The sequence below is a fragment of the Ovis aries genome, chromosome 2 (assembly GCF_016772045.2).
Source record: "Ovis aries strain OAR_USU_Benz2616 breed Rambouillet chromosome 2, ARS-UI_Ramb_v3.0, whole genome shotgun sequence".
Lineage (NCBI taxonomy): Eukaryota > Metazoa > Chordata > Mammalia > Artiodactyla > Bovidae > Ovis > Ovis aries.
In genome coordinates, this window is record NC_056055.1 from 204,574,634 (window position 1) to 204,601,122 (window position 26,489).

A 26,489-nucleotide genomic window follows, 5' to 3' on the forward strand; every position below is an offset into this window, starting at 1 on the left:
GAAGTGAGGTCATGTCCCAGAAGCCTTAGCGAGGAACTCTCCTGTTCGAGCGTTCTGCTTGTAGTGTGGTGTGGAACGTTTAGGCAACGTGGTTTGCTTCTTTGCGGGAAGGCTGGTCTTTGGCCGGCTACGGCCTTACGGGCCTTTGGGGACCGTAGATTTGGTCTTTTTTCACTGGTAGGAGAGCTCGCGGCGAGCCGCGCAGCGCCCTGACCCGTCCTCACCATGCTGGTGCTGTTCGAAACGTCCGTCGGCTACGCCATCTTTAAGGTCGGTGGGAGATTGAGCTCTTGGAGAGGGAAGGCGGATTTTGGGCAGGAGATGAGAGGGAAAGCTGTAGGAGAGGACGACAGTGTTAAGAATCGCGTGGGTGCCTTTTCTGTCTCCCTGCTCTGAAAGGAAGGGGAAGACTTTGGGCCTGGGAGGCGCATGTTTCACTGAACACGTGGCTGCGCTGTTGGGGGCGTCGGGTTCGGTAAAAGGTTTTGGGCCAGATAGGTGAGCAAGAGCCGTGTTAGAATTTTACCGGTTCTGAGAGTTTTGAGGAATGATTGGAAGGTTTTAACAGAGAAATGACCTCATCTAACTTTGTTAATGAAGTTTCTTTGCGGAGGATAGGAGGTAGAATTGACAGGATTGGCTGACGGATTTTGAAGTATGCGAGATTTGCGTTTAAAAAGTTGAGTGTGTGGAGGTAGGGAAGGGAAGAAAAGTTTTAGGGATTTGGGGGCTGGGAGAGGGGAGGATAATAGAGTTCCAGTTAGGGCTATGTGAAGCTTTCGCTGTCTGTTAAACTTGGAAATACAATGGTCCTTTCAAGTTTGAAGCCCAGAGAAGAAATCTGAGCTGGAGGTAACCAATTTGAGTTCGCTGTTTTAATAAGGAAGGTTAACTTTCAGTTCATCAGCAAGAAAATAGTTGAACAGTGGGACGTGCATATAGTACGATGCTGTTGAGATGTTAGGAAGAATGAGGTAAATTAGGTGCCACCCAAGTGCCTGGCACTCGAGCTCTAGGAATATAGCAAAGCAAAAAATTTTCGTATGTACTGACAAGGCAAAAGAAGTGCTAGATAAAATATGTGGTATGGTTATGAATTTTAAAACTATATGGTGTGGTTGCAGAGAGTCTGGAAGGGTATATACCAAAATACTTGGGGACATTTTTCATTTTATTTTTCCAAGATTCTTTTGACATTTGAAAATATACCTCTGTTTGCATGTTAAAGTAAATGTTTGTTATTTTTAAGAAAACCAATAAGATAATTAACCCAAAGCTGATTTTGCTTATTTTACCTCTCACTATTGTTGTCTGAGATTGTAATATTAGCAATTTTAAGAGACTAAAGTGCCTTAGAGCCTGTCAACAGCTCTATTAAGCTTTTTCCCAGCTTCCTGCAGTCTTTTCTAAATTCTTAGAGTTTCTGCACATGCCCCCAAATTCTCTTAGCCAACACAGTCTATTGTATTTTGAGTCAGTGTCTGTGGATGAATTTCATCTAAAGTGATGTTAATGTGTACTGTCCTGATCTGGATGCTAAGAGGGGAGGGTAACTTTGCACTGTTAGTTGCCTCTAATGGTGGGGTGGAATTGACTTAGCAGTTGTATGGTTTCTAGATCTGGGTCATAAAGTATAAAGTCATATGATGAATTGTTATTTCTGTTAATAAAGAGAACTCTCCATAAAACTAAGTCTTGAGTATTCTATTGCAGTTTTTAATGTTTACGTGCAAGTTGTTTTGTTCAAAATTGTTAAATTTTCTTTTCTGTAATGTAACCCAATATTAGAAATAACTAAAGGCTTGAATATATTGAAATGTGCTTCATTTATAAATATTCAGTATTAGTAGCAGTTACTGATTCTGAATAAAATAGACTTCCAGAATATTCTGGATAAGTGACGGTTGCACAATTTTGTGAAAATTCCTAGAAAGTAAATTGTACACCTTAAAGGGGTGAATCTCACTGTATATGAAATATCTATGTGTAAATATGCAATACAAAGTTGTTAGCTCCCTTTCCTATCTTTCAAAATGCTGGAGTATAAAATTATTAATATATTGGTTGCCTAAAATTCATCCTTGAATGAGAATCCTTTATGAACATTTTTTCAGACTTTTTTTTTTAAGGAATACATTTTATATCATGACCCAGTAAATGCATATCCATATATACAGAGTGATTCAAAAAGAATTTAAAACTTTAAAAAATTGTTACTCCTTAATAAAGTTATATATAAATGCAGAGACAGTACCTAAAAGAATTAGTATTTGTAGATAATTGCAAAAACTCAAGCCTGTGTTCCTTATGTCACATGGCACACAGAATAAGACTCAACATTCTCAAGCCTTACTATCCCAATCCTTTACTATCCCAGATCTTTCCTAGCTGTGCTTCCCAGTGTGGTAGCGCGAGCTTGCTTAGTTGCTTCAGTCGTGTCCGACTCTCTGCGACCCTGTGGACCATGGCCTGCCAGGCTCCTCTGTCTATGGGATTCTCCAGGCAAGAATACTGGAGTGGGTTACCATTCCTCCTTCGATTCAGCTATGTAGCACTTGAAATGTGACTGGTAAAGCTGGGGAAATGGAATTTTTAATTTTAATTCATCAGTCACATTGTACAGTGCTGCTGTGTAGCATAATGTTGTGTATTCCTTTATTTTTTGAGGAGCTCAAAATTTTTTTTTATGTGAATACCAAAGTTCCTATATAACATGATTACTAAGCAATGTATTTTTCCAGCTTTATTGACTATAATTACATACTATGTAACTCACTTTCATAAATGTAAATAAGTACATATAGTGCTTTTTATAGTAAAATAATATAACAGCAGTGCTAAAGATTTTAGTGGTAACAATAGCTAAGCTATTCATTCCATCTTAATTCAAAATGATAAACTCTAAATGAATTTTGCATACTAATGTTTCAGATTTCCTTGTCTGGAAATGAATGATTAAAAATTTGAGACAGATGTGTAACAGAAAATGTCGCCTAATTTTACTTTTGTTCAGACTTCATGTTTGTGTCAATATGTTGCCCGCAAATGGGAACATAACTGTAACCAAGGTTTAGTTTGAAGACCTTTCAGTGGTCATCAATTAACATGATTTCATTACATTTCCTTTGGTGCTTTAACTTAGTGAGTACTGATAATATCTCTTAAATATGTCAGTTTTGTTATCCAAATATTATCTTCAAATATACTTGCTTTTTAACTAGAAAAAATATCAGTTTTACTCATGAGTCATATTCCCTATTTGGTGGTACATATCCTCTCAGCAGTCATTGGACTTTGGGTATAGTAGATCACGTTCTGAGTGAACTATTTTCAAAAACCACAACTATTCTGTGAATTATTTCAAAAAAGTAACTTTGAATTACAAGTTTCAGTGCTTTCTTGAGATTTGATGAAATGTCTTTGGGTTTTAAAGTTTTCATGACAAAAATAGAACAGTTCACAGCTCGTAATTTTTTAATACAAAGTGTGCTTTGCATTTACTGCTTCATTACTCTGATTCCTGTTTTTCCAGTTCTGTAAATGTATTTGGTTCGACTCTGTTGGGGGTTAAATTTAAACAATGCAGATCCTTAAAATCATCTTGCCACTCTGACGGAAAATTTCTTGATGTTTTATCATGAAATATGTATTAGGCTATAACTGGGAAATAAGTCTTACTCTATAAATTTTCTGTGATGTTAAGGATTTGATGAAATGTAGTTTAGCAGTAAAGCATAATTTTTCATTGATCAGCTTACTTTCCATAAAACAACATGTGCAATATATATATATCTATAATACTGTATCTCATCAAATATAATATGCCATTATTTTACACTGCTGATTAATCTGACCTTCTATCAGTTGTAAGACATCCCAGTTTCAAGGTGTTAAATATGGGGGAACTGCATTTTAGGACTGATACTACCTTAGCTTATATTTGAACAATTGACTTCTCACCTCGTATTGGTGAGGAAAATAAGAACTTACATTCATCCTTGATTTAAGTGAAACTGTTAGAAGCTCTTGAAGGCATTTTGACAATATGTCTGTCAACATGTATTTCTTATATGATCGTTTAACTCCACTTTCAGTAATTTGTCCTATAGAAATACATGTATACATATACAAATACATAAAGGGTATAAATGATGTTATAGTCATACAGTGCAATTCTTGTTAAAACCTAGAATTACGTCCATGATATGTTAAGTGTATAGCACGATTCCCAAAAGTACACGTTAATAAAATGTAGCATAGACAGTCAAAAAATCTTAAAGAATATATACCTAAATGTTAGTGACTATGTTTCATAGGCAAAAGTGCCCCTTTTTCCCCTTCCCATGTTAAAATTTCTTATGTCAGAATGTGTCTTAGAACTAATGGTATCTAAGTTTTAGAGAAATCCTTAATAATTTCATATTAGGGAGATCATAGCAATAAATAACAAATTTTCTGTAGAAAGTAGGCAAATTTTTTATTTTTTTGATTTGTGAATATGATAGGCTTTGTGAAGGGGTCAAGGGACTCTCTAAAAATAGAAAGTTTTTAACAAATATCCAAATTGATTTAAATTCCATCCATTTATTTGCAGGTTTTAAATGAAAAGAAACTTCAAGAAGTTGATAGTTTATGGAAAGAATTTGAAACTCCAGAGAAAGCAAATAAAATGTAAGTCTTCATGAAACTAAGAACTTACCAGTTAACATTTAGAGGTGTTTGTTTTTGTTTTTGCCTTGTTCTGCGAGTTTGTGTGTCCCCCTCATTCATATAATATATCCATAACTTTTTGAACTCAGCTTCAGGAGTAACAGTGGTATGAGCCTAATTATTAGATTGTTTATCTGGAACATAGGCTGTCTCAATTAATTTGTGTTAATTGCAGATGAGATTGGAAGCACCCCAAAATCACTATTTTATAAGGTGTTTTAAACTGTAAGTTGATTGTGAATTAAGTATAAAGTTTAAAGTAATAATTGTTAAAAGCGTGGGCTGTGGGAATTTCCTGGTAGTTCAATGGTTAGGATTCAGCACTCACTGCCAAGGGCCCAGGTTCAGTCCCTGATTGCGGAACTAAGATCCCACAGGCCACAAGGTATGGCCAAAAAGGAAAAAAGCATGGACTGCTAATAGACTTAACTTACAGATTCTCTTAGTGATATTCAGATGTTTTTGAACTTAGTGTATTTACTCTTCTTGGCTAATATTTTCTAACTCACCCTGAAGTGGTTAAATAACTAGCTTATAAATCCTAGAAAGACAGGCTTGTGTTCCACAAGGTCTCTGGACAAGAAAATAGAGTATGATAATCTTCATACCCAGATAAAGCAATGAGTGGTGGGGGAGAAAGCTGGCTTTTCCTCAAGGTAGAGTCAAGAAGGCTGTTTCAACACCTTGTAAAATAGCCCATTTGGTGAACGTCGTCCTTAGTAAGGACCTAACTAATCTCTTGATTGTGTCCTTGAATGCCAAAGCATATTTGATAATTCATCTGCTAATGCTAATAAAAACTCACTAGAATTGAAGGAAACTACTTAAGCTTGCTAAAGAGTATTGAACCCAAAGAGGTCATACTAAACTATTACAGAAACATGGTGTACTGGAAAACTATGCTTCAGAGTAATACATATAACATGATTGCATTTTTGTACAGCTATATATGTGTTTATGCAGATATAGAGATATGAATAGATGCCACTTCAGATGAGTGAAATTGGTGGTGAGTTGAGGTAGAATAAGGTGAAATAACCGCTTTCTTCCTAAAATCTTTGTATTGTTAAGTGTGCATTTGAGGTGCCACTAGGATGTTCCCCAACTAGGTAAGGGAACAGTATTGCTGAAGATAATACTGCTTTAGACTCAGTGGAAGACTGGTTTTGGTTTTCCCTTTTAAAGGGCTATATGGTTTAGTTGTTTGAGTAGCCTGATTCATTGTTGTCGATGATGTATCCTTGTTGAACCTGAATTTGCATGATCTAACTCAAATATTCGTCACTACCACTGAGACAACAATGGGTTAACAATGTATTTGTTTTGATATAAAACAATGTTGCCTTGCACATAAGTGAATAGGGAGGAGGAGGGAAAGTGAGGTTAGCAAAATTTAGATCTAACAGTTATTTTTTCATGGCACTTATACTAAATGGACAAATCAGTGTCATGAGATTCTCAAATTAAGAGGGACCCTTACACTTTTTCTATCCTGTATAGTAAAAGGCATCTGTGTCTAGCTTTAAGCAACAGAAGTTATGTTGAAGCTTCAACATCTTTCCTGTTTAGATACGGTGGGATATTTTTTTGCTATTGTTCTAAAGGAAAGGAAAGTGAAGTCGCCCAGTCGTGTCCAACTCTTTGCTACACCATGGACTGTAGCCTACCAGGCTCTTCTCCAGAGTACTGGAGTAGGTTGCCATTTCCAAAGCCTGTAATATCTGTAATAGTTCTCTGAATGTTACTAGCCTAGCATTTAGAGAAATTGGTTATTTTATGAAGTGTCTACCTTTACAGCAATATGCAGTGGCAGGAAAGTTTCTTTTATTGGTGTATACCTTGGAAGCAGTCTACTACCTCTTCTCCTAAATGTGTGGCATTTGCAAAATCAGTGTGCCCTCATAACATATTTTTTTTTCCCTTAATTCTAGAGTAAAGCTGAAACATTTTGAGAAATTTCAGGATACAGCAGAGGCATTGGCAGGTAAAATCAAAGACTAGCTTTTTTGTTTTTTAAATACTGGTAATTTGTTATTCTTATTAAGAAATTGTTTGCTTTAGTTGCTTAAGTTAACCTTATTCAATGTTGTCAATGATGCATTCTTTTTGAAACTGAATTTAAGTGATCTAACTCAAATTCGTCACTACCACTGAGACAACATTGAGTTAGCTTTTTTTACTATAGGGCTGGTTTTTCCCCCACATGTGATGAGAGGTGAGAAGTGGTTAAGTTGATCTCCCTGTGGAAACCCAACAGCGTAATGCTGAAGCACAATTCAGTAAAAGCTGTTCTACAAGGGATCAAGGTAATGTCAAGTACATGAGTTTTTGATTTTTTAAATTCAGTGATAAAGTTGGGAATAGCTAGGATTTGGAGTTGAAATAATAAGGCAGCTCTCCAGGTATATACATTTTTAAAGTTCAAAAAAAAGGCACAATATTATTAAAAGATTTAAGAAAACTAATACAGGTGGGGGGTCGTTGTGGGTTTTTGTTTTTTAAAACAAAAACTGGAGAAGCATACATAAGAGTTTCCCTAAAAGAGCATGATTTTTTTTAATGATTTAGAAGAATGGGTGATGACTGTTACAGCTTTCAACTAGTCCTAGTGATGAGACAGCAGATATAGAGTAGAGCCTACTTAAGTAGGCTTGGCAGTAGGCACTTGCTTTTCTTTTTTCTTTTTGGCCATGTTGGGTGTTTGTTGCTGCACTGCAGTGAGTAGGGGCTATTCTTTGTTGTGCTTATTTAAGAACACAGTCTCTAGGGCACATGGGCTTCAGTAGTTGTGGTGAAGAGACTTAGATGCCATCGGCACATAGGATCTTCCCAGACCAAGTATCGAACCTTTGTCTCCTGCATTTGGCAGGAGGATTCTTTACCGCTGAACCACCAGGGAAACCCAGCACTTGGTTTTCTAATGTTCTTTTAATGCTAGGGAAAACAGGAAGATTGAATATAAAACTAATCATGAATTTTTCAGTTGCTTGAATTCCGTATCTCAAGTCAGCTGACTACTTGGTGCTATATTTTGAAAATGAAGGATTGTAAGGAAGAATATGACTTAACAGTTAAGCCGTAAAATTCATTTGACTGACCAAATAATTTTTGTTCACCCCACAAGAGAAGGGTAGTTCCCTTATGTAGTGAAAATTAGGAATCTAATGAAATATGTTGGCATATCAATGGACTACCCCAACCTTGGCAGAGGGGTAAGCGGAAGGAGGGCCAATTTTTAAAATAGTTCTAGGGCTGCATAGATCAATTCATTAAAGCCTCAGAGAGTCATAGAGCATAAATATAGTCATTTTGGCCTGGGGAAAAATGTAAAAAAATTTAAAAAAAAAATTTAAGATAGTTCTGTTCATCACAGTTTTAAAAATAAGTAGAATTTTGGTAATGTCCCAAGTGAAATTGTGTTAGCTTTTCTCCAAATCTAGGGAGTATTATTCGTATAGACTGATTTGAATAACTCCTCCTGGAGTTGTAAAGGGCTGTACCTCTGATCTCAAGTGCCCTTGGTGAGGAGGAGCACCGCACAATTGTGGGATCTTAGTTCCCCAACCAGGGATTGAGAGGTTATCTCATACTGACTCATTTGAGAAGACCCTGATGCTGGGAAAGATTGAGGGCGGGAGGAGAAGGGGACGACAGAGGATGAGATGGTTGGATGGCATCACCGAATCAATAGACATGGGTTTGGGTAGGCTCCAGCATGTTGGTGATGGATAGGGAGGCATGATGTGCTGCGGTTCATGGGATTGCAAAGAGTTGGACATGACTGAGTGACTGAACTGAACTCTGACTGAGCTTTTGGTATTCCTTAAAATAATGTCAGATAAATGGAGAAAATGCCATGCTGGATGAGAATTTAAAGTCAGTCCCAGACTCTCTCACTCTAAATTCCATGAGGGTAAAGGCTGTGTTGTTCACTGTCAAATCCATAGCGCATAAATATTTTTGGGTAAATGAATGAAAGTAGTGAGCTCCGCCAGGAATCTGGTCTTAGAAACCTACAGTGCCTTTTCCCATCTATTTTTACCAGAAAGTTGAACTTGATCACCTTATTATTAGAACAATCCTTCCTAGGAATTAACTTCCCACTCCTTGTTAAAAGGCAGTTTTGATATTACAGAACTGAAACTGAGTGATTGTAGGTGTCAGGATATACATTTAAAACTTGTAGCCTAAGAAAGAGTCTGGGGTGTGATGTCAGTTTTATACTGGTCTCAGAAGCTAAAATGTGCTATTTGCATGGCAAGGTTTATTTTTAGTCTTGGTCGCACTTTGAAGTCTCATGTCTTAGAAACAGCCACAGTAAAATTTGGGGCCAGCCTAAATTTGGATGAAGGGAAAGATGCTGAGGGATGCTGAAGAGTGCCTAATAGAGAAAGGGAAAGATTCGGCTTCTCCTTATCCCTGTCACGATCTTTGTATACCATCTTTTTAAAATACATATTATGAAGAGTGATTAACAGGGTTTTTGATACACGGAAGATAATCGTGAATGTTAGAATAGGATCTAAAGTAGAAATTTTACTTTTAAGAAATCTTAAAAGAGAGCACTAGGTTAGGTTAAAGTGTGAAAGTAAATGATAGGAAAGATTGAGAGCTAGAGGGAGGACATTGAATACAAATTTTAAATTATAAAAGAAACACTTCTAAGGAAAGATTTCAGTTATTAGAGAAATGTAAATTAGAAAGGAATCAGGGTTTCACGATATGTAAATTGTTAGAACTCAACAGGAGTAGTTTGAATCTTAGCTTATTTGTAAAGACCTCTCTGTGAGATGTGTGTGCTGGCTAGATTACTTTTGTCCTCGCCTTTCATCTTCCAGATACGAGATGAAATGGATTTGAAATTCAAATGAATGGAAATTTGGTCAGGAGGAAAGAACAAGTACCTGGCTGATTGAGCACAAACTGCCTGACCTTTTAGAAATTGTGACAGACTTTCTGTCAGGCATACTTTAAATTTGGCTAAAACCCAGACAGATAACAGAAGAGATGTGGGTCCAGAGAATCTCAGTGCAGTTCTAAGAAAGGGTGAGAGTTAAAAGTAGCACATTTAGAGCTTGCTAAAAATGAAAACACTCTCCAAATCAAATTGGCTGCCCTCAGTAGTAATTCCCCAATCACTGGACATTGATTAGTAGTAGAGGCCTGTTGGGACATCTGGATCAAGGACTGGCAAAGATAAGACCTCCACTCAGGTCTTAAAATGTGGCAGAACCTTCAAAATGAATAAACTCCTTTTTACCAGTCGTGACAGGATTTTTATGGTATTTCACAATCTAGAACATCAGATCAGTTGATGCATAGTAGCATAGGGGAGTGAATCTATTTGCTATCACAGAACAGATTGTTTCTAACATGTAATTCTGAGCTCAGAGGGATTGAGTGAAGGGAAGGAATGTTGGATCTGGTTTAACTCCTGGTTCTGGAGTGCAAATGAGGGTGGGAAGATCAGATGAGATTGTGAAGTTTGTAATGTTTATCATTTCATTTCAGAAGTAATGTTATTCAGCTTTTTTTTTTTTTTTTTTGTTATTCAGCTTTTGAAGTGCGTTGTCTTTTTGGCTTTATTTATAGAATTTAAATAAGATCATGAGCTTTGAAGATAAAGTTTCGAGTTAGCTCTTTTGTTTTTCTTCCTAACAAGCATTCACAGCTCTAATGGAAGGCAAAATCAATAAGCAGTTGAAGAAAGTTCTGAAGAAAATAGTTAAAGAAGCCCATGAACCCTTAGCTGTGGCTGATGCTAAACTAGGAGGGGTTATAAAGGTAAAGTTACAGTTTTCTTTAGCCTTTGTAGTGAATGAAAAGGCCTGACCTTTGTGATGAATTGTTTTCTTATAAGTTCTCAGGATTGAATTCTTGATCTTTTCCCCCATGCTATGTAATAATTGGTTTTCAATGTGATTGTCAAAACTAAGGATATATAAGTAATACCTCAGATAAAACACTCTATATACCCTGCCATGTTTTTGTTTAGGGACTTTTTTCCTTTCAATATAAATGAGATCATATCTTTTTTAGTGTATATGTTTGTTAGAACACTTTACTGGAGGTAGAGTTGTTAAAAATTAAATATAAAGTAAGAATAGAAAGAAAGAGTGGATAGGTAGGCCCCAAAACATGAAAATCAAGACATTTTAGGAGCCAGTTGTGATGGTTTGATTTTCAGTAGTTACAATAGGTCTTACAGTGCAAGCACGTGAACATACCTCTCATTTTTTTCTTATTTTAATTGAAGTATAGTTGATTTATAGTCCCCTCATTCTTGAAGTTCAGAGAAGGCAATGGCAACCCACTCCAGTACTCTTGCCTGGGAAATCCCATGGGCAGAGGAGCCTGGTAGGCTGCAGTCCATGGGGTCGCGAAGAGTCAGACATGACTGAGCGACTTCACTTTCACTTTTCACTTTCATGCATTGAAGAAGGAAATGGCAACCCACTCCAGTGTTCTTGCCTGGAGAATCCCAGGGACAGGGGAGCCTGGTGGGCTGCCGTCTCTGGGGTCACACAGAGTCGGACACGACTGAAGCGAGTTAGCAGCAGTAGCAGCAGCAGGAAATACCCTACAAAGTGAAAAAAATGAAGGCTTGCAGGACAGATTCATTCTGTTTGTATGAGGTATATAAAGATTTATGTATATTTGTACATTAGTGCATATTTTGAAAGTACCTCAGGGACCCTGACAGTAGGGAAAGGACCTGAGACCAGATCTAATTATGGCTTCGGATTCATGTACATAGGCTGCCTCCCTAGAAGCTTAGGCCATCTTTGACCTCCACCAACAGTATGTTCAAATGGTCTTCCCACACACATACCCAAAACTGCTTTTATGAAACTGAGAAATGTATATGTTTAACTCAGTGCTGTTTTAATATTTAGGAGAAGTTTCTGTATTTAATACAAATGTTCTTGTTCATATAGGAAAAACTGAATCTCAGTTGTATCCACAGTCCTGTTGTTAATGAACTTATGAGAGGAATCCGTTCACAGATGGATGGATTAATCCCTGGGGTAGAACCACGTGAAATGACAGCTATGTGTCTTGGGTTGGCACACAGGTGAGATTTACTGGAAGATAGTCGTCTTATTTTTACTTAATAATTCTATAGCACTGTTCTAGGTATGTTACAAAAACTAATGTAATCCTCAAGAATCTAAAGAGGAACATAACAGATGAGGATCTCCTCTAACGGATGGACTCACTCTAACCTCTCTAGCATTAGATGCTGCAATTCTTGGGCTTTTTCCCTCTCTGTTTTACCTCTTCTAATCATTTGCTACTCCATTTACTTGGCATCTCCCTGAACTTTCTCGTCTGCTAATGATCTTTCTCTCCTGCTTTGTGTGTGTGTGTTGTTTTACTGTGATTTTTATTCAACTTTTTCTTGAGGCAAAGAGAAACATCTTAACCTATCATGTTAAACAAGAGGTCCCACTAGAACAGGCATTTCTGCTATGCTGTGATATATGTATTCATGGCATTCAGTGAAATTCAGTGGCATTCAGTGAAATTCATGGCATCCAGTGAAATTTCACTACAATACTAGGGTTTGTGAAATAAAAAGATTGTGGGTAAAAGACTGAAATCCTATGTAACTTTGTAATCCGAAAGAAATGTTAACAGTTAAAAAGACGTGTTGGAACTTCCCTCCATGCTTCACTCCACAGGGCATAGGTTTGATTCCTGGTCAAGAAAGTAAATTCCCACATGCTGCCAAAAGAGAAAAAATGACAAGTTTATATTAAATAAATAGTAAAGGGACTTTCTTGGTGGTCCTGTGGCTAAGACTGTGCTCCCAATGCAGGGGCCCTGGTTTGATCCCAAGTGAGAAGTAGATCCTACATGCCACAACTAAGACCTAGAGCAGCCAAATAAAAATACTTTAAATAAAAAGAAATACTACATAAATGAAGGTCTATACCTTTGAATAAATAAAATATGAGCATAGATTAATGAAAGGATTAAAGTGAGTTTTATAAATGAGCAGAATGCACAAGAGTCAGGAAAGATTTTTTAATAAACATTCCTAAGAGAGAACAAATAACTAAATTGAGTTAGGATCCAAATTAAGATTAATTGGCATTGTGCACAGTAGTCGCTCTTATCTAAGGCAGTCAGATACCCCTCAGAAGACAGGTGGCAGTTGGGTTGAGGCTGGGGATGTTGTTGCACATCAGACAGTGCCCAGAATAGCCCCCACAACAGTAATCAGGCCTCTGTGTTAATAGTGCCAGGATTAAGAAAACCCATATTTATGATATTGTTCCATGGCTTTCTTCTCTTTGGGTGTTTATGAAGAGAAGACACTGCTGTAGTTTTTCTTACTGGTGGCATAAAACATTAAGAATGCTGCAGAAGTCATGTCATATGAACCAGTATGACTTGGACTATTTGTCATTCATTAATGAATTCATGTCACAGAAATGTAGGTTATAACAGGACAGATCTATTATTTTCTTTCTAAATGTGTGCTTTGGAATCTTGAATGTTATATTCTTGGTTAGCTGATTTTTCCCATGTAGAAAAAATAATGTAACTCCAAGAGATGGGTTTGGGTAAAAGGTTTTTTTTTTTTTTAAGATGTTAATTAAATGCTTTTCCTAAATACTATTTTAGTAATTCATATTTTTTTCCCTTCTCCCCAGCTTGTCCCGATACAGATTGAAATTTAGTGCTGATAAAGTGGACACCATGATTGTTCAGGCAATTTGTGAGTATAGGACATGTGAGGTCTAACCTGTCTCTTCATTGTGGTTTTTTCCTACAATTAAAATTGTATCTTTTATGATTGTTGAGGAAGAAAAAGACCAGCTAGAAGTTTAGTAAGTAAATTGGGAAATGCAGAATCAAAAATTGGAAAACTAATTATAATTTGACTACTTGGGGATAATAGGAATTACGCTACACTATTAATGTAAGCTGATTGATCTTTTTCCATGAAAAATGATAAAACCTTAAGATACGGGTGTGGGGTTTTTTTTGCTTTATGTATGTAATAAATCATTCGGTGATTTTTGGACATCAAAGTCTCAACAGTTTCCAGTTTTAAACATTTCTTTAAATAGCAATTGTATTTCTAGGTGTGTATGCCCCCCCAAACTGAAAGGAGTTAGTCAGTTACTTAAGCAGCTATGTTCATAGCATCATGATTCAGCTAAAGGGCAGAAACAATCCAGATACCTATTAACAGATGAAGGGATAAACAAAGTGGTATACAATGGAATATTATTTATCCTTACAAGTTCTAATATATGGTACAACATAGATGAATTTTGAAAACACTGTGCTATGGTGAAATAGACTACTTTCAAGAAGACAAATACAGTGTGATTCCCCTTATGAGGTACTTAGAATAGGCAAATTCATAGAGGGGATAAAAGAGAGGCTGGAGTGGTGAGAATGAGGAGTAATTATTTCATGGGTACAGAGTTTCTGTTTGGGATGATGGACTATTTCATCACAAGTGTTTTTTAAAACCCTTTTAAGTTCTTGTTTTCTTTTTTGTTTTAATCTGCTGCAGCCCTGTTAGATGACTTAGATAAAGAACTAAACAACTACATTATGCGGTGTAGAGAATGGTATGGCTGGCATTTCCCTGAGTTAGGAAAAATTATTTCGGATAATTTGACATACTGCAAGTGTTTACAGAAAGTTGGTGAGTAACTTTATCCTTTAAGGTATTGAAAATAGTGATTTATTTAAATCCTAAAACATGAGTTACTGGTTTTTTTATTCTCTTCCCAGAGTTTTTAGTCTTGTGTGTTTGAGGAGTATATCCATATTAACATCTGCTAGATTTCAGAAACAGAATTTTATTTCAGTGGCCTGTACAGTAGAGGACATCGTTCTCTAATTTGGTTTTCCTTGGGCTTCTTTTTTTAAAAAAAATTTGGAGTATAGGTGGCTTAGTGGTGAAGAATCTGTCTGCCAGTGCAAGAAACACAGGAGACCTGGTTTGAATCCCTGGGCAAGGAAGATACCCTGGAGGAGGAAATGGCAACCCAATCTAGTATTCTTGCCTTGGAAATTCCATGGACAGAGGAGCCTGGCAGGCTATAGTCCATAGGGTCACAAAGGATGTGACTAAGCACACACACTCATTGTGTTACTTTTTTCTGTACAGCACAGTGAATCAGTTGTGTATACATCTCCACTCTTTAGACTTTTTCCATGTAGGTCATTCCAGAGTATTGAGTAGTTTTCTGTCCTATGTAGCAGGTTCTTACTAGTAATCTGTTTTATATATCATAGTGTGTATATGTTGGTCCCAATTTATCTGCTCCCCACTCCCCTGAACTGGCTTCTTACAATGATTGTGTCTCACTGAAGTTGCCGTTAATAAGGACAACTGTGTGACTGGGAAGTATCCTGAAATACATTAATAGTGGTTAATATTAAAAATAGTATTGCTATCTATACTCAATATTAAATTGTATACTATTACTATAATAATAATATAGTAGAGGAACCTGAGGACTGTTCATAAAATGAGTTAATCTCTAAAATCAAGCCCTTACATGAGTAAAGTTACTTGGTCAAACTTGTTTACTTTTTGTTTTGTTCAGGCATCCCTTTCATTGGCTTATCTCTACTTTTTCTTTTGACTGTTTGGTGGATTTTATATAATTTACTGAAGAGTGATTCTCCCTCATCCTTTGCAAACATTCCATAGGCGACAGGAAGAATTATGCCTCAGCTCAACTTTCTGAATTACTGCCAGAGGAGGTTGAAGCTGAAGTGAAAGCGGCAGCAGAGATATCTATGGGAACCGAAGTTTCGGAAGAAGATATTTGCAACATTCTGCACCTTTGCACTCAGGTACACTATGCACATAGGGAAATTCGTGGTGGTGGTACCAGCTCTGTAATTTCTGATGGCAGTGATGATTTTTAAATGTATTGTTCACCTGATAAATATGAGGGTGTTCAGTCACTACCTCATCTGATGCCGTCTTGACTTACAAACTTGCAGGGAGAAAAATATCTTAAAATGAGGTTAAAGGAGTACTGTCTAGTTAATTTCTATTGTTAGCAGTATCTGAATGTGTATAGCCTGTAATTTTTACCCCTCATTTGAAGATAGCTATATGACAATCACAGAGGATGACACAAATGTCTAGTCTTTAGAGTTTTTTTAAACAAATGTTGATTAACATTTTTAAGCAGTGTATTAGGTTTACATATATTGCTTAATTTTTAAATATTAAAATTTCACAACAGCCGTTTTATAGAAAACTGAGGTAAAGGATGGCTAATTTTCCTGGGATTGTACAACTAACTGCTCTGTGATAATTTGGGGCTCTGATGTTTTAGACATGTGAATTTTACACTGCTTTTACTCTTAAACTATTTATGATTTACTCATTTTGTTTCTTAAACTAGGTGATTGAAATCTCTGAATATAGAACCCAGCTTTATGAATATCTGCAAAATCGAATGATGGCCATTGCACCCAATGTTACAGTCATGGTTGGGGAATTAGTTGGAGCACGACTTATTGCTCATGCAGGTGATGATTTTAATATAATTTGTAAACATGGGTATTGAGAGTTGTTTTCTAGGTAGGATCTTATTTTCTTTTAAACTGGAGTTTAAAGATAAATCTGGGTAATAAAAAGAAGTGAATGTTTATGTGCGAGGACTAAGGACCAAGTGTTCAATGATGATTTTTATTTGTATGCCTGATTTCCTTTCGGATAGTGAAGGCATCTTTAGTCACTACCTCTTCTGAGACACTGGTGGTCCATTGTCAGAAGTTTGTTTTGGTTAATTAGAGTAATTGGATGAATACAGGAGGATGAAATCAGGTTTACCTCATTTTACTGTGCTTCACAGATACTTCGTTTTTTAAATTCATAGTTTGTGTCAGCCCTGTGTAGAACAAGTCCATTGACATCATTTTTCCAACACCACAGTCTGTCGCATTTTGGTGATTCCCACAATATTTCTAACTTTTCCATTCTTATATTTGTAATGTTGGTCTTTGGTCAGTGATCTTTGATGTTACTACTACAACTTCCTGAAGGTTCAGATGATGTTTAACATGTTTTTAAAAGTAAAGCATTTATAAATTGAGGTATGTACATTGTTTTTCCAGACAATGCTATTTCATACTAAGTAGATTACCCATAAGAATATAACTTAAAAAAAAAAAAAAGAATATAACTTCAATAAGCACTGGGAAACAAGAATTCGTATACTTAGTTTATTGCAACACTTGCTTTATTGTGGTAATTGGGAATGAAATCCACTATATCTTGATTGTGCAGGTATATACTATTGATTGAGAATTTATTTTATTTACATGAAAGTGTTTAAACTAGAGTACTTCTTTTACCTGCATCATTAATCAGAAAAATAGGACATTCACATCTCCTCACCTTCTAGGTTGCTCATCTGGGCTGGTTTTGTTGTCTACATCTGAAATTTCATAGATGTAGCTAAATGTGGAGCAGGAAGAGATGCAGGGATTAATATAAATATATGTTTCTTGAATTTCTTGAGCGACTATTGATATTCTCTGACAGAAAATCTGTGCAGCATATCGGACAAAGCAGCAGCTTTTGATGCCTGATTATTGAGTGTGTTTATATCTCCTCAGCCTGAATTTATCACATCATTTTACTGAGATACCTTAATAATAAGTTTTTCATTTACCTATTATTTTAATATTTAAAGGAGTAGAATATTTCATGTCTAAAATAAGTCTCAGAAAAATAAGGGCTATATTGGATGATGTCTGTGAATACATATACTTTTAACCCTCCCATGATATGCTACTGAAATGTGAGGTAGTAATACCATCTCTTCAGGCAAATAGGTATGATTAAACTAATAAGCTCCAGTTTGCCATAGACATTCATCACATACCTCTGCTTGTGATGCTGATGGATGAATGATAAATGCTGAAGTATCAGGAATTTGGGCTAATTCCTAACTATAAAATCCTATATTATATCTGATTTTTATATACTCTGTGGCTATAATACTTAGACTGTAGATCTTTTGTATAATACATAGAACTTTCAAATATTTGGAAGTACTTTCCTCAAAGTTACTACTTTTCTTTTGAAGGTTCTCTTTTGAATTTGGCCAAACATGCAGCTTCTACAGTTCAGATTCTTGGAGCAGAAAAGGCACTCTTCAGAGCCCTCAAGTCTAGACGAGATACCCCTAAGTATGGTCTCATTTATCATGCTTCACTTGTAGGCCAGACGAGCCCCAAACACAAAGGAAAGGTGAGTTACAATTTTCTTGGCGTAGGCCTTTTTTTCCTCCAAATGATTTTGATCTTATTCTACAGTGGTCAGTAAATCTGTTGTTGCTTTTTCATCATATAGAGAATTGTGAATTCTTTAAACTCTAGTGTTCACTGAAAGAAAAGGTTAGAAGATAAAGTGTTTGCTGTTTTAGTACTTTTCCAGACTCCCATTCATTGGTGGGCGGGGGTGGGGTATGGCCCATCTGTTTTCTGTGCAGTGGGAAATCAATTTAACATCAACGTTCATGACCCATTTTAAAATGATATCACATACACTGTGCTAAACACTGGGTAGGCCTTTGGTGGATGCTTTTAATAGCCCTATAAGTTGTTAGTGTCTGTTTTATAGAGGAGGAATCTGACGCTTAAAAGTACTTTCAAGATTTTATACATACCTAGTTTAACAGAAATTTTATAAAATTTAGAGCAGAGTGATGAAAGAAATAAATGGAAATTCAGTAAAATGAAATGTTATTTAGCTTAAAAGGGGGCAATACTTACTGTGGATGACCTCATAATGTAGGTCTAATATCACATAGTAAAAACGAAAAGATGGGAAAATGGCTTGAGCTAGTTTTAGACATGAACTACTGGCAAGATCTTTTCAGTTAGCCATCATACAGTGGCAGAGGTTCTGATAGAAGGTAAACGGCTTAAATATGGTTTACAGTAAATATATTTGTAATTCCTGACTTAAAAAAAAATCCTAGAGTGACTCGTAAAGTCAGTGCTTGAGCTGTAGTGTTCTCATGAATAAACACTTGAGTGATTTTTTTTACATCTCAACTTGGAGTATAGTCTGAATGCATCTAACTTCAAGTTCTTTGTTAGATTTCTCGGATGCTGGCAGCCAAGACTGTTTTGGCTATCCGGTATGATGCTTTTGGTGAGGATTCCAGTTCTGCAATGGGAGTTGAAAACAGAGCGAAACTAGAAGCCAGGTTGAGAACGTTGGAAGATAGAGGGGTAAGAATCATGTTCTGCATATTGTAGAAATGTTACCTGTCAAAAATTAATAAACCGTAGCTTATGTACATTTTCATTTCATCTGCAAATCAGTTTTACTTTATGATACATTTTAGTATGTCTGTTATTGATATATTCTATTTCTGCTTACTGTTAAGAGTTTCCCTAGTGGTTAATTAAGGTCCACCTGCCAGTGCAGGGGACATGGATTTGATCCCTGCTTCGGGACAGTCCACATGCCATGAGGTTAACTACCCCATGCACTGCAGAGCCACAGCAAAAGAAGCCACTGCAATGAGTAGCCCACACTGCAACTAGAGAGTAGCCTATATACAGCAACAAAGACCCAGAGCAGCCCCCAAAATAAATTATTGACATATTAGTTATATTTTATAAAGAGATTATGCCTTAGAAAACATTAATAATTTTTCTTTTCTTAGATAAGGAAAATAAGTGGGACAGGAAAAGCATTAGCAAAAGCAGAAAAATATGAACATAAAAGGTAAGTTGAGTGTATTTGGGGGAAGCATGTATGATTAATTTTTGCTTAAAAAGAGTCAGAAGGCAAAAGTCTAAAAGCAGCTAAGAAGCATATCAGACCTCACTATGAAATTATAAAAAATTGTTTTTGTTCTTATTTGAAAAGTTCCATACTGATGAAGTAGGTGGTGATGATGCAAATAGAACATGGGTAACAATTTGAAAACGTGTGTCAAGAGCCTTAAGAATGTTTGTTTCTCGTTTTTTGTTGTTGTTTTTTTTTTTTAAAAAAAAAACAGTGACAAAATTTAGTAACAGGTTTGTTTACCTGGGATAGACCCTGGAGAACCTAGTCACTACTTTGTTTCATGTTTTTAACCTGTAAAAGTTAACAGCCATGAGCCTACAAGACAGATTAATAAAGCATGCCTTAGCTTGTTTTAATGTTCTCCTGCCATTTTGCTTATGACTTAAAACGCCAATTATGAGATTTAGTTCACATTTTTGACACTGAATATTTTAATTATTTCTTTCTACCTTGTTAGAACAAAAGCAGGTATCTTGGTTTTAGGGACTCTCTATCCATATGTATCCCTTCTTATTCCTCTGCCTCTTTGGAATCGTGTGAATGGAGTATTCTGTATTAAACTTGATTCAGGGCTTTTTTTTTGTTTTCATTGAATTGCCCAGTGTCCTAAAACTTGAATTGGTTCAGTTTCTACTTTCTAGTATAATCATTTGGTTTAAAGACATTTCTTCTATTTTTCTCCTTTTTTAATTGACTATTTCTTCTGTGCTATAGTTACTACATTGATTGCTAAAATCAGAATTCATTTAGTTCAGTTCTCTTGAAGTGTGATTGACTTCCCTAGAAAATAGGTAGACATCTCTTTACCTTTTGGAGACTTGACTTTGATAAACTTCCCTAAAGTCACTAAAATGAAAGTGTGGTATGCTCATGTATTACCTAATGACCATTTCCTTTAAATCTCTTTAGAATTAATTTGATTATAAGCATTTGTAAAGATTTTCTAAGATTCTGTGGCTCTTTCAGTGAAGTGAAGACTTACGATCCTTCTGGTGACTCTACACTACCAACCTATTCTAAAAAACGCAAGATTGAAGAAGTAGACAAAGAGGATGAAGTTACTGAAAAGAAGGCCAAAAAGGCCAAGGTTAAAATTAAGGGTTAGTTTGAATTTTGTTAATGTCATTTATATTCCTGTTGGATAAGAAGTATGGAGTTCTGTATGACTCAGGGAACTCAAACTGGGGCTCTGTAACAACCTAGAGGGGCAGGAGGTGGGAGGAGGTATATGTACACTTAATGGCTAATTCATGTTGATGTGTGGCAGAAATCAAACCAGTATTGTAAAGCAATTATCCTTCAATTAAAAATATATTAAGAAAAATGGGGAAAGTGCATACAATAGAACTTTATTATGAAACCACCATATTGAAAGCTAATTCTATTAATAACCATCTTCTCTAGGGAGTTAGAATATTGTTAAATTTATCATATTTCATAAGAGAAAGGGGAAAAGCATCTCTTTGAATATATAGGGTTATATTAAGTGTATCAAAACTTTAATTTCTAACGTGAACTATTTTGAGAATCAGCTTAAAAGAGAAGAAAACAAGGTATGTGGTTTCTAAGTTAGTAGCTGAAATATTTTGGTTGAGCATAGAAGTGATGCAGCAGTGCTTCATTATTTCTGTTACATGAAAAGAACTAGAGTAATGACCCGGTAGCTACCATCAGAGTGATCGTTAACAGGTGCTCCCCAGTGAACTAGGCTCTCTTAAGTTGATAAGTAAATTCCTCCATTTGTTAGCTGTACTTGTGTTGAGTGATTAGCATTAAAGAAATTACCATTTAACTTTGTTTCTAAATAGCTTAGAGGTCAAAAAGCACTATCAGCAAATGTGGATTCTGCCCTGGGTGAAGAAAACATAAGCAAGTTATTTAACCCCTGTGTTTCATTTTCCCTGTTGAACAAAAAGAACTGTAAACCCATTAGTAGATTTGAATCTTGACTTGTAATATTCATTAAGCTTTTCAAACTTAACCTTCCTGGATCTTTGCCACTCCCAGTCCATTTCTACATGATATTCTCCATCTTATAAATGGGAATCCTAGTTGCTTTGGCCTTTAACATTGACTTGTCTTATCATTCTGGTAGCACATCCTCTTAATTCTACGTGGAAAGTATTTCTAGCACCTAACCATTTATCATACCAATCACTGCCGTTCTTAGTGTAGCAGCTGCAAGGGCACTCCCATTGCCTTCTCATCTAATTCTATTCCATTGGTCACTGCTCCAGCCGCATTAGCCGCCTTGCTACTCCATGAACCTGCCAACTTCCCTTCTTTCCTGAAATAATCTTAGTATTTGCTCTTCTCTTGATGTGAGATATTTTCCCTCAATATAGATGAATTGTTCACTTCCTTTTCTTTTTTAGGTGTTTGCCTAACTACCCTGTATAAAATGTCCACAGGAATTGCCTTCATTTGTGCTCCTTTCTTTGTTTGCTTTTATCCTTTGGACTGTTTACTATGTAAAATATTTTATGGTGTACTTTTTTTCTGGTTTTTGGTCTGTTTCCTAGTAAAATAAAGGGTTTGTAAGGGCAAGAATTTTTATCTGTGCTATTCCTTGCTGTATCTCCAGTTGTCTAGAACAAGCCCTAGCATATAGTAGGTACTAAATAAGTGTTTGGTCAATGAATTTCTAATGATAGCTACCCATTATTGAGTCCTTATTTTAGTGTGCTAAGCATTTATGCTAACCATTTTGCATAAATTTTCATGTGTTAAATCAGCAAACCCTAAAAATAGTCAAAAGAGATAGACGTTACTAAATTTTAAAAGAATGAAGAGGTTGGGTTTACAGAGGTATTAAATTGCTTACTATCATTTATTGTTAGTACTATTATACTAGGTAAATATTTGAAGGACCTTTACAGCTATTAAATTACATGTAACAAACATTGGAGAGTTGACCAGAATGTTGGGAAAAAAGACTCAAAGGGGGTTGAAGGGAGAGAAGCCTGATACAATGTTAATTGTAGTATTTTTACACTTGTTCAGTTGAAGAAGAAGTAGTAGAAGATGCAGAAGACACAGAAGAAGAAGTAGTACAAGTTGTAGAAGAACAGGAAACATCTGTGAAGAAGAAGAAGAAAAAGGACAAAAAGAAACACGTTAAGGAAGAACCACTTTCTGAAGAAGAGCCATGCACCAGCACAGCAGTTGCTGTATGTTTGTTTTTAATTATTAATATTTTGTTGACATGGGCAGAGATTCCATATTTTATTCTACTCTGTATGTTAGAAATTAACAGGTAGTTTTTTAAAAACCATTTTTTAAAATGGTTTCATTTAAGAGAAACAATTAGAAAACTCACTGTTTGGAACTCCCATGTTACAAAAAGCCGCTTCCCAAACCTAGAATCTTACTACAAAATGGGTTTGGTCTGAAATGGAAGAGAGTATCATTTGCTACAAGTCACAAAGGTGATCTTTAGATTTTAGTCTTTCTTCCAATCTTGTTTTCAAGAGAAATAAAATAGACTGCTTTTTATAAAGAAAAGTTATTTTTAGTCACTTGTACATTTCCAGCTCTTTCAAAAGCATTCTTGTTGATTATTTTCAGAGTCCAGAGAAAAAGAAGAAAAAGAAAAAAAAGAAAGTTAATGAGGACTAATGGAAGGAACCATTCTTTCAAAGAGTTCATAATTGAATCACCTGGATACATCATGCTTACGATTCAGTCAGAAATGTACGCAAGATACTCTGTAAAATAATTGATGGGAGGTTTGGTGAGAAAGAAAGATTAATCATTAATAGCATTTCATACCTATTTGTGTCTTGACATACTTTAACTATGTTAATTTTATTATGTCATCATTTCTTAGGATATTTGTTATACAAATAAAAATATTTTCTTTGTATTTTAAGGCAGTTCTGTGATTTCTCTACTTTAGGTCGAGAATTTGGGGCTCCTTATGTTATGTAGCATTGATAATTAGTATTTTGATAATTATACCTGAAAAGTGAGAGCTGTGAACCATTAATTTGAAATTTAGCCTTTCGGAAGACAATAATTAGATGGACCAGTTTAAGAATCCCACTTAATGTGTTTCTCTTGCCTTTTTGGACTGTCTTCTGTTTTTCTCCTACCTTTCTGTTTTTGTTATTTAAGTAAAGCTGTCTATTGTGTTCGAAGCTTTAAAATTAGGTGAACAAACTTTGTTTCTGTCTCTTTAGGAAGAAAAAAACTGTCCCTAACTTAATTTGCATTTCTAGAATGTGGAAGAAAATCATTATTAATCTAGACCCTGATTTGTTTTTAAAGTAATCTAAAGTGGTGTTTTAAAAAGATAATACAAAATAAGTGAAGAATGGGGGTGTATAAAGGAAAAACAAGAGGAGAAAAAATAAAATGTCAGTAGGAGTGAAGTATAAACCAGGACATAGAACACCGAAGATGCTGCTGCTGAGCCCACATGCTGCAACCACTGCAGACCTTGTGCCTAGAGCCCGTGCTCCACAGCGAGAGAAGTGACTGCAATGAGAAGACAGTGCACTGCACCTCGAGAAAGCCCACACAGCATCAAAGACCCGGCGCAACCAGACAAGAGAAATCTTTGTTTCACAAGACAGTATTTAGTAAGTGAATGTCAGCCTTACAGTCATGACAGCTACAAGTTTCATGGGCTTTTGTTTTGCATCTTTGTGTATGCCAGAGGCATGGTGCTAATAAGTAGCCCAGTTTTATGAAAGGGTTCAGCAGTGAAGAAGCTATATTGATTGTAAGCTTTTGATTTCCACCTCTGCTTTTCCTGTAACATTGAGCAAGTCAGTAGCTCTTTAGTTCCTCATGCAAATCAGAGGTAATGGTCAATGTTACTCCTAACAGTGGTTTGCAGGAAATGAAACTATATAAATTTTCAAAGATGAAAATGAATTTTTCATACAGACATTTTAATTGAAGTAAATGCTACGTGAAGTACATGTAGCCATCTCTAGAAAATTTGGCCTTGTGGAGAATATTGCCATTTTATGTCACACCACAGTACTCCAGACACATACTTGATTCAGACCGTAACAGACGTGTTTTTAATGAATTTTGGTGAAAGGGGTTTGCCAACCAACAAGGGCTATATTGTAAATCCAGAAAGGCTATGTCTGAAATGATAGACCTTAAGAATACTAGTTACTAACCTTCTAGTCGTTTTGAGTGGTCTCCAACAAGCCTGGGTAAAACCTAGATGAATCACAGCTATGTGCTAACTGTTTAATATACTAACCAAGTTAATTTCCTGGCAATGCAGTGGTTAGGGCTCAGGTTCAATCTTTGATCAGTTAACAGATTCTGCAAGCCACTCGCTGCGACCGAAAAAAAGAAGAAAAATCTTGGATACTTAGGCTGAAATCGAAAGCTCAGATGAATTGTATGTACCTAAGTTTGATTATCAGATCTAAAGAACTTCTTTGATAAGAGCACGTGAAATATTCCATGCTTAAAAAATTTTGATTCTCCATTGTACTCCTTTTCCATTCAGAAATGCAAATTTCTATTTTCTGGTTTAAAGGACTGTTGCCTGCTGAGTCCTCAGTGTGCTTACTTAACAAAACCTTGGCTGAGCTCTGCCCTCTCCAGGGCTCCAACCTCAACACTCTGCGTTCTTGAATTCTGTTCAATCCATTTGTTGCCTTTTTAAGGTCATCTTTTAGAATGTGGCTCTGGCTCATCCCCTATGCCAGCTCTACTGCTGGGAAGCTATGCATCAGGGCCAAATATCTCAAGCTTTAACATGCTTAGGAATCACCTGAGGCTCTTGGTAAATTGCAGATCTGAGTAAATAGGTCTGGGATGAGGTCCAGACCTCCAGCAAGCTCTCCGATGATGTGTGGAGGTAACATTTAGGGTAAAGTATTCAGAGTCTGTATACTTACCTGAAACTGGATTTCTCTGAGAATTAAATGAGAGAATGTAAAGGGGTTTTTAAAAGCCATTAATTTCCTTCTACATTCCTTGAACATTCCCTTTCCAGTTGAAGACCTTTCTGTGTGTTCTGTCACTAATGCCAGTAGTAGTAGGGACTTAGTATTTGTTTAGTGATGAATGAATGGCTTGTGGAGGAATTAACTAGGCTTATGTGTTACTCAGATGAAAGTAAAATTAATGCTACTTCTGATTTTATGAATGTTTTAAGTGATAGATCCAAGTTTTGGAACACTGAACATAGTTTTGTGTCTATTTTGTCCTATGGCCATTAACTGTGAGCTCTATTACCAAAAGTCAAAGACAACTTTGTAGATTATTCTCAATAGTTTTTTGTTAAAAAATGTTTTTGGCAGCAAGTGTAAAATAGTAATTCTTCTGGAGCATTTTATACTGAGTTTGGTTTCAAGGAGAAATTAGAAGTACAGTTGTCCCTTAAACAACATGGGTTTGAAGTGCACAGCTCCAGTTACATAGAAACTTTTTTCAGTAGTACATATTACAGTACACAGATGTGGAAACGCAGGTATGGTGGGCCAACTGTAAAGTTACATGCAAGTTTTCAACTATGGGGGTCAGTGCTTCTAACCCTTGCTATTGATCAAGGATCAACTAATTTGAACAGTGAATATTATTACTAATTTGTGGGAATTACAATCACCTGGGGCTTCCCTGATGGCTCTGACAGTAAAGAATCTGCCTGCAATGCAGGAGACCTCTGTTTGATCCCTGGATTGGGAAGATCCCATGGAGAAGAAAGAAAATGGTAACCCACTCCAGTACTCTTGCCTGGAGAATTCCATGGACAAAGGATCCTGGCAGGTGACAGTCAGGGGTCACAAAGGGTCAAACACGACTGAGCGACTAACACTTTATAATCACCTGGAGAACGCTAAAAGGTAAATTACTTGGGTAGATCTAGGACATAGTGCTCAAGAATAGTGCATTTTCACAAGTTCGCAACTGATGATGGGTACAACTTGACTTCTGGGTGGACTGCCTTCTGTTATTTTGCTGTCCCTGTGGTACTCCAACTAGAACCTAA

The 26,489-nt window shown here is 36.2% G+C and overlaps 1 protein-coding gene and 4 non-coding genes across 7 annotated transcripts; all 5 read left to right on the plus strand.

Moving 5' to 3' along the window:
- The first annotated feature begins 18 nt into the window (after positions 1-18).
- On the plus strand, positions 19-23,393 carry NOP58 (NOP58 ribonucleoprotein). Of its 3 annotated transcripts, none has more exons than XM_012142812.4 (15): positions 19-270; positions 4,595-4,671; positions 6,642-6,694; positions 10,373-10,494; positions 11,649-11,785; positions 13,374-13,438; positions 14,249-14,383; positions 15,401-15,546; positions 16,110-16,236; positions 17,802-17,965; positions 18,820-18,954; positions 19,395-19,456; positions 20,489-20,622; positions 22,526-22,692; positions 23,090-23,393. In XM_012142812.4, the coding sequence occupies exons 1-15, from the start codon at positions 226-228 to the stop codon at positions 23,138-23,140; spliced, it is 1,620 nt and encodes a 539-aa protein (XP_011998202.1). In that variant the 5' UTR covers positions 19-225; the 3' UTR covers positions 23,141-23,393. The 3 variants fall into 3 exon arrangements, with proteins under 3 accessions (XP_011998202.1, XP_060266246.1, XP_027820901.1); XM_027965100.3 differs by lacking the exon at positions 19-270 and adding an exon at positions 6,896-7,016 and having other exon boundaries at positions 4,631-4,671; XM_060410263.1 differs by lacking the exons at positions 19-270; positions 6,642-6,694.
- LOC114113416 (small nucleolar RNA SNORD70) lies at positions 5,928-6,016 on the plus strand. Its single transcript, XR_003588452.1, has one exon. It is a non-coding gene; the product is annotated as a small nucleolar RNA SNORD70 (small nucleolar RNA).
- Positions 6,790-6,876, plus strand: LOC114113415 (small nucleolar RNA SNORD70). Its single transcript, XR_003588451.1, has one exon. It is a non-coding gene; the product is annotated as a small nucleolar RNA SNORD70 (small nucleolar RNA).
- On the plus strand, positions 15,600-15,681 carry LOC114113434 (small nucleolar RNA SNORD11B). Its single transcript, XR_003588468.1, has one exon. It is a non-coding gene; the product is annotated as a small nucleolar RNA SNORD11B (small nucleolar RNA).
- LOC114113430 (small nucleolar RNA SNORD11) lies at positions 16,380-16,463 on the plus strand. The gene has a single exon (XR_003588464.1). It is a non-coding gene; the product is annotated as a small nucleolar RNA SNORD11 (small nucleolar RNA).
- Positions 23,394-26,489: the final 3,096 nt, after the last annotated feature.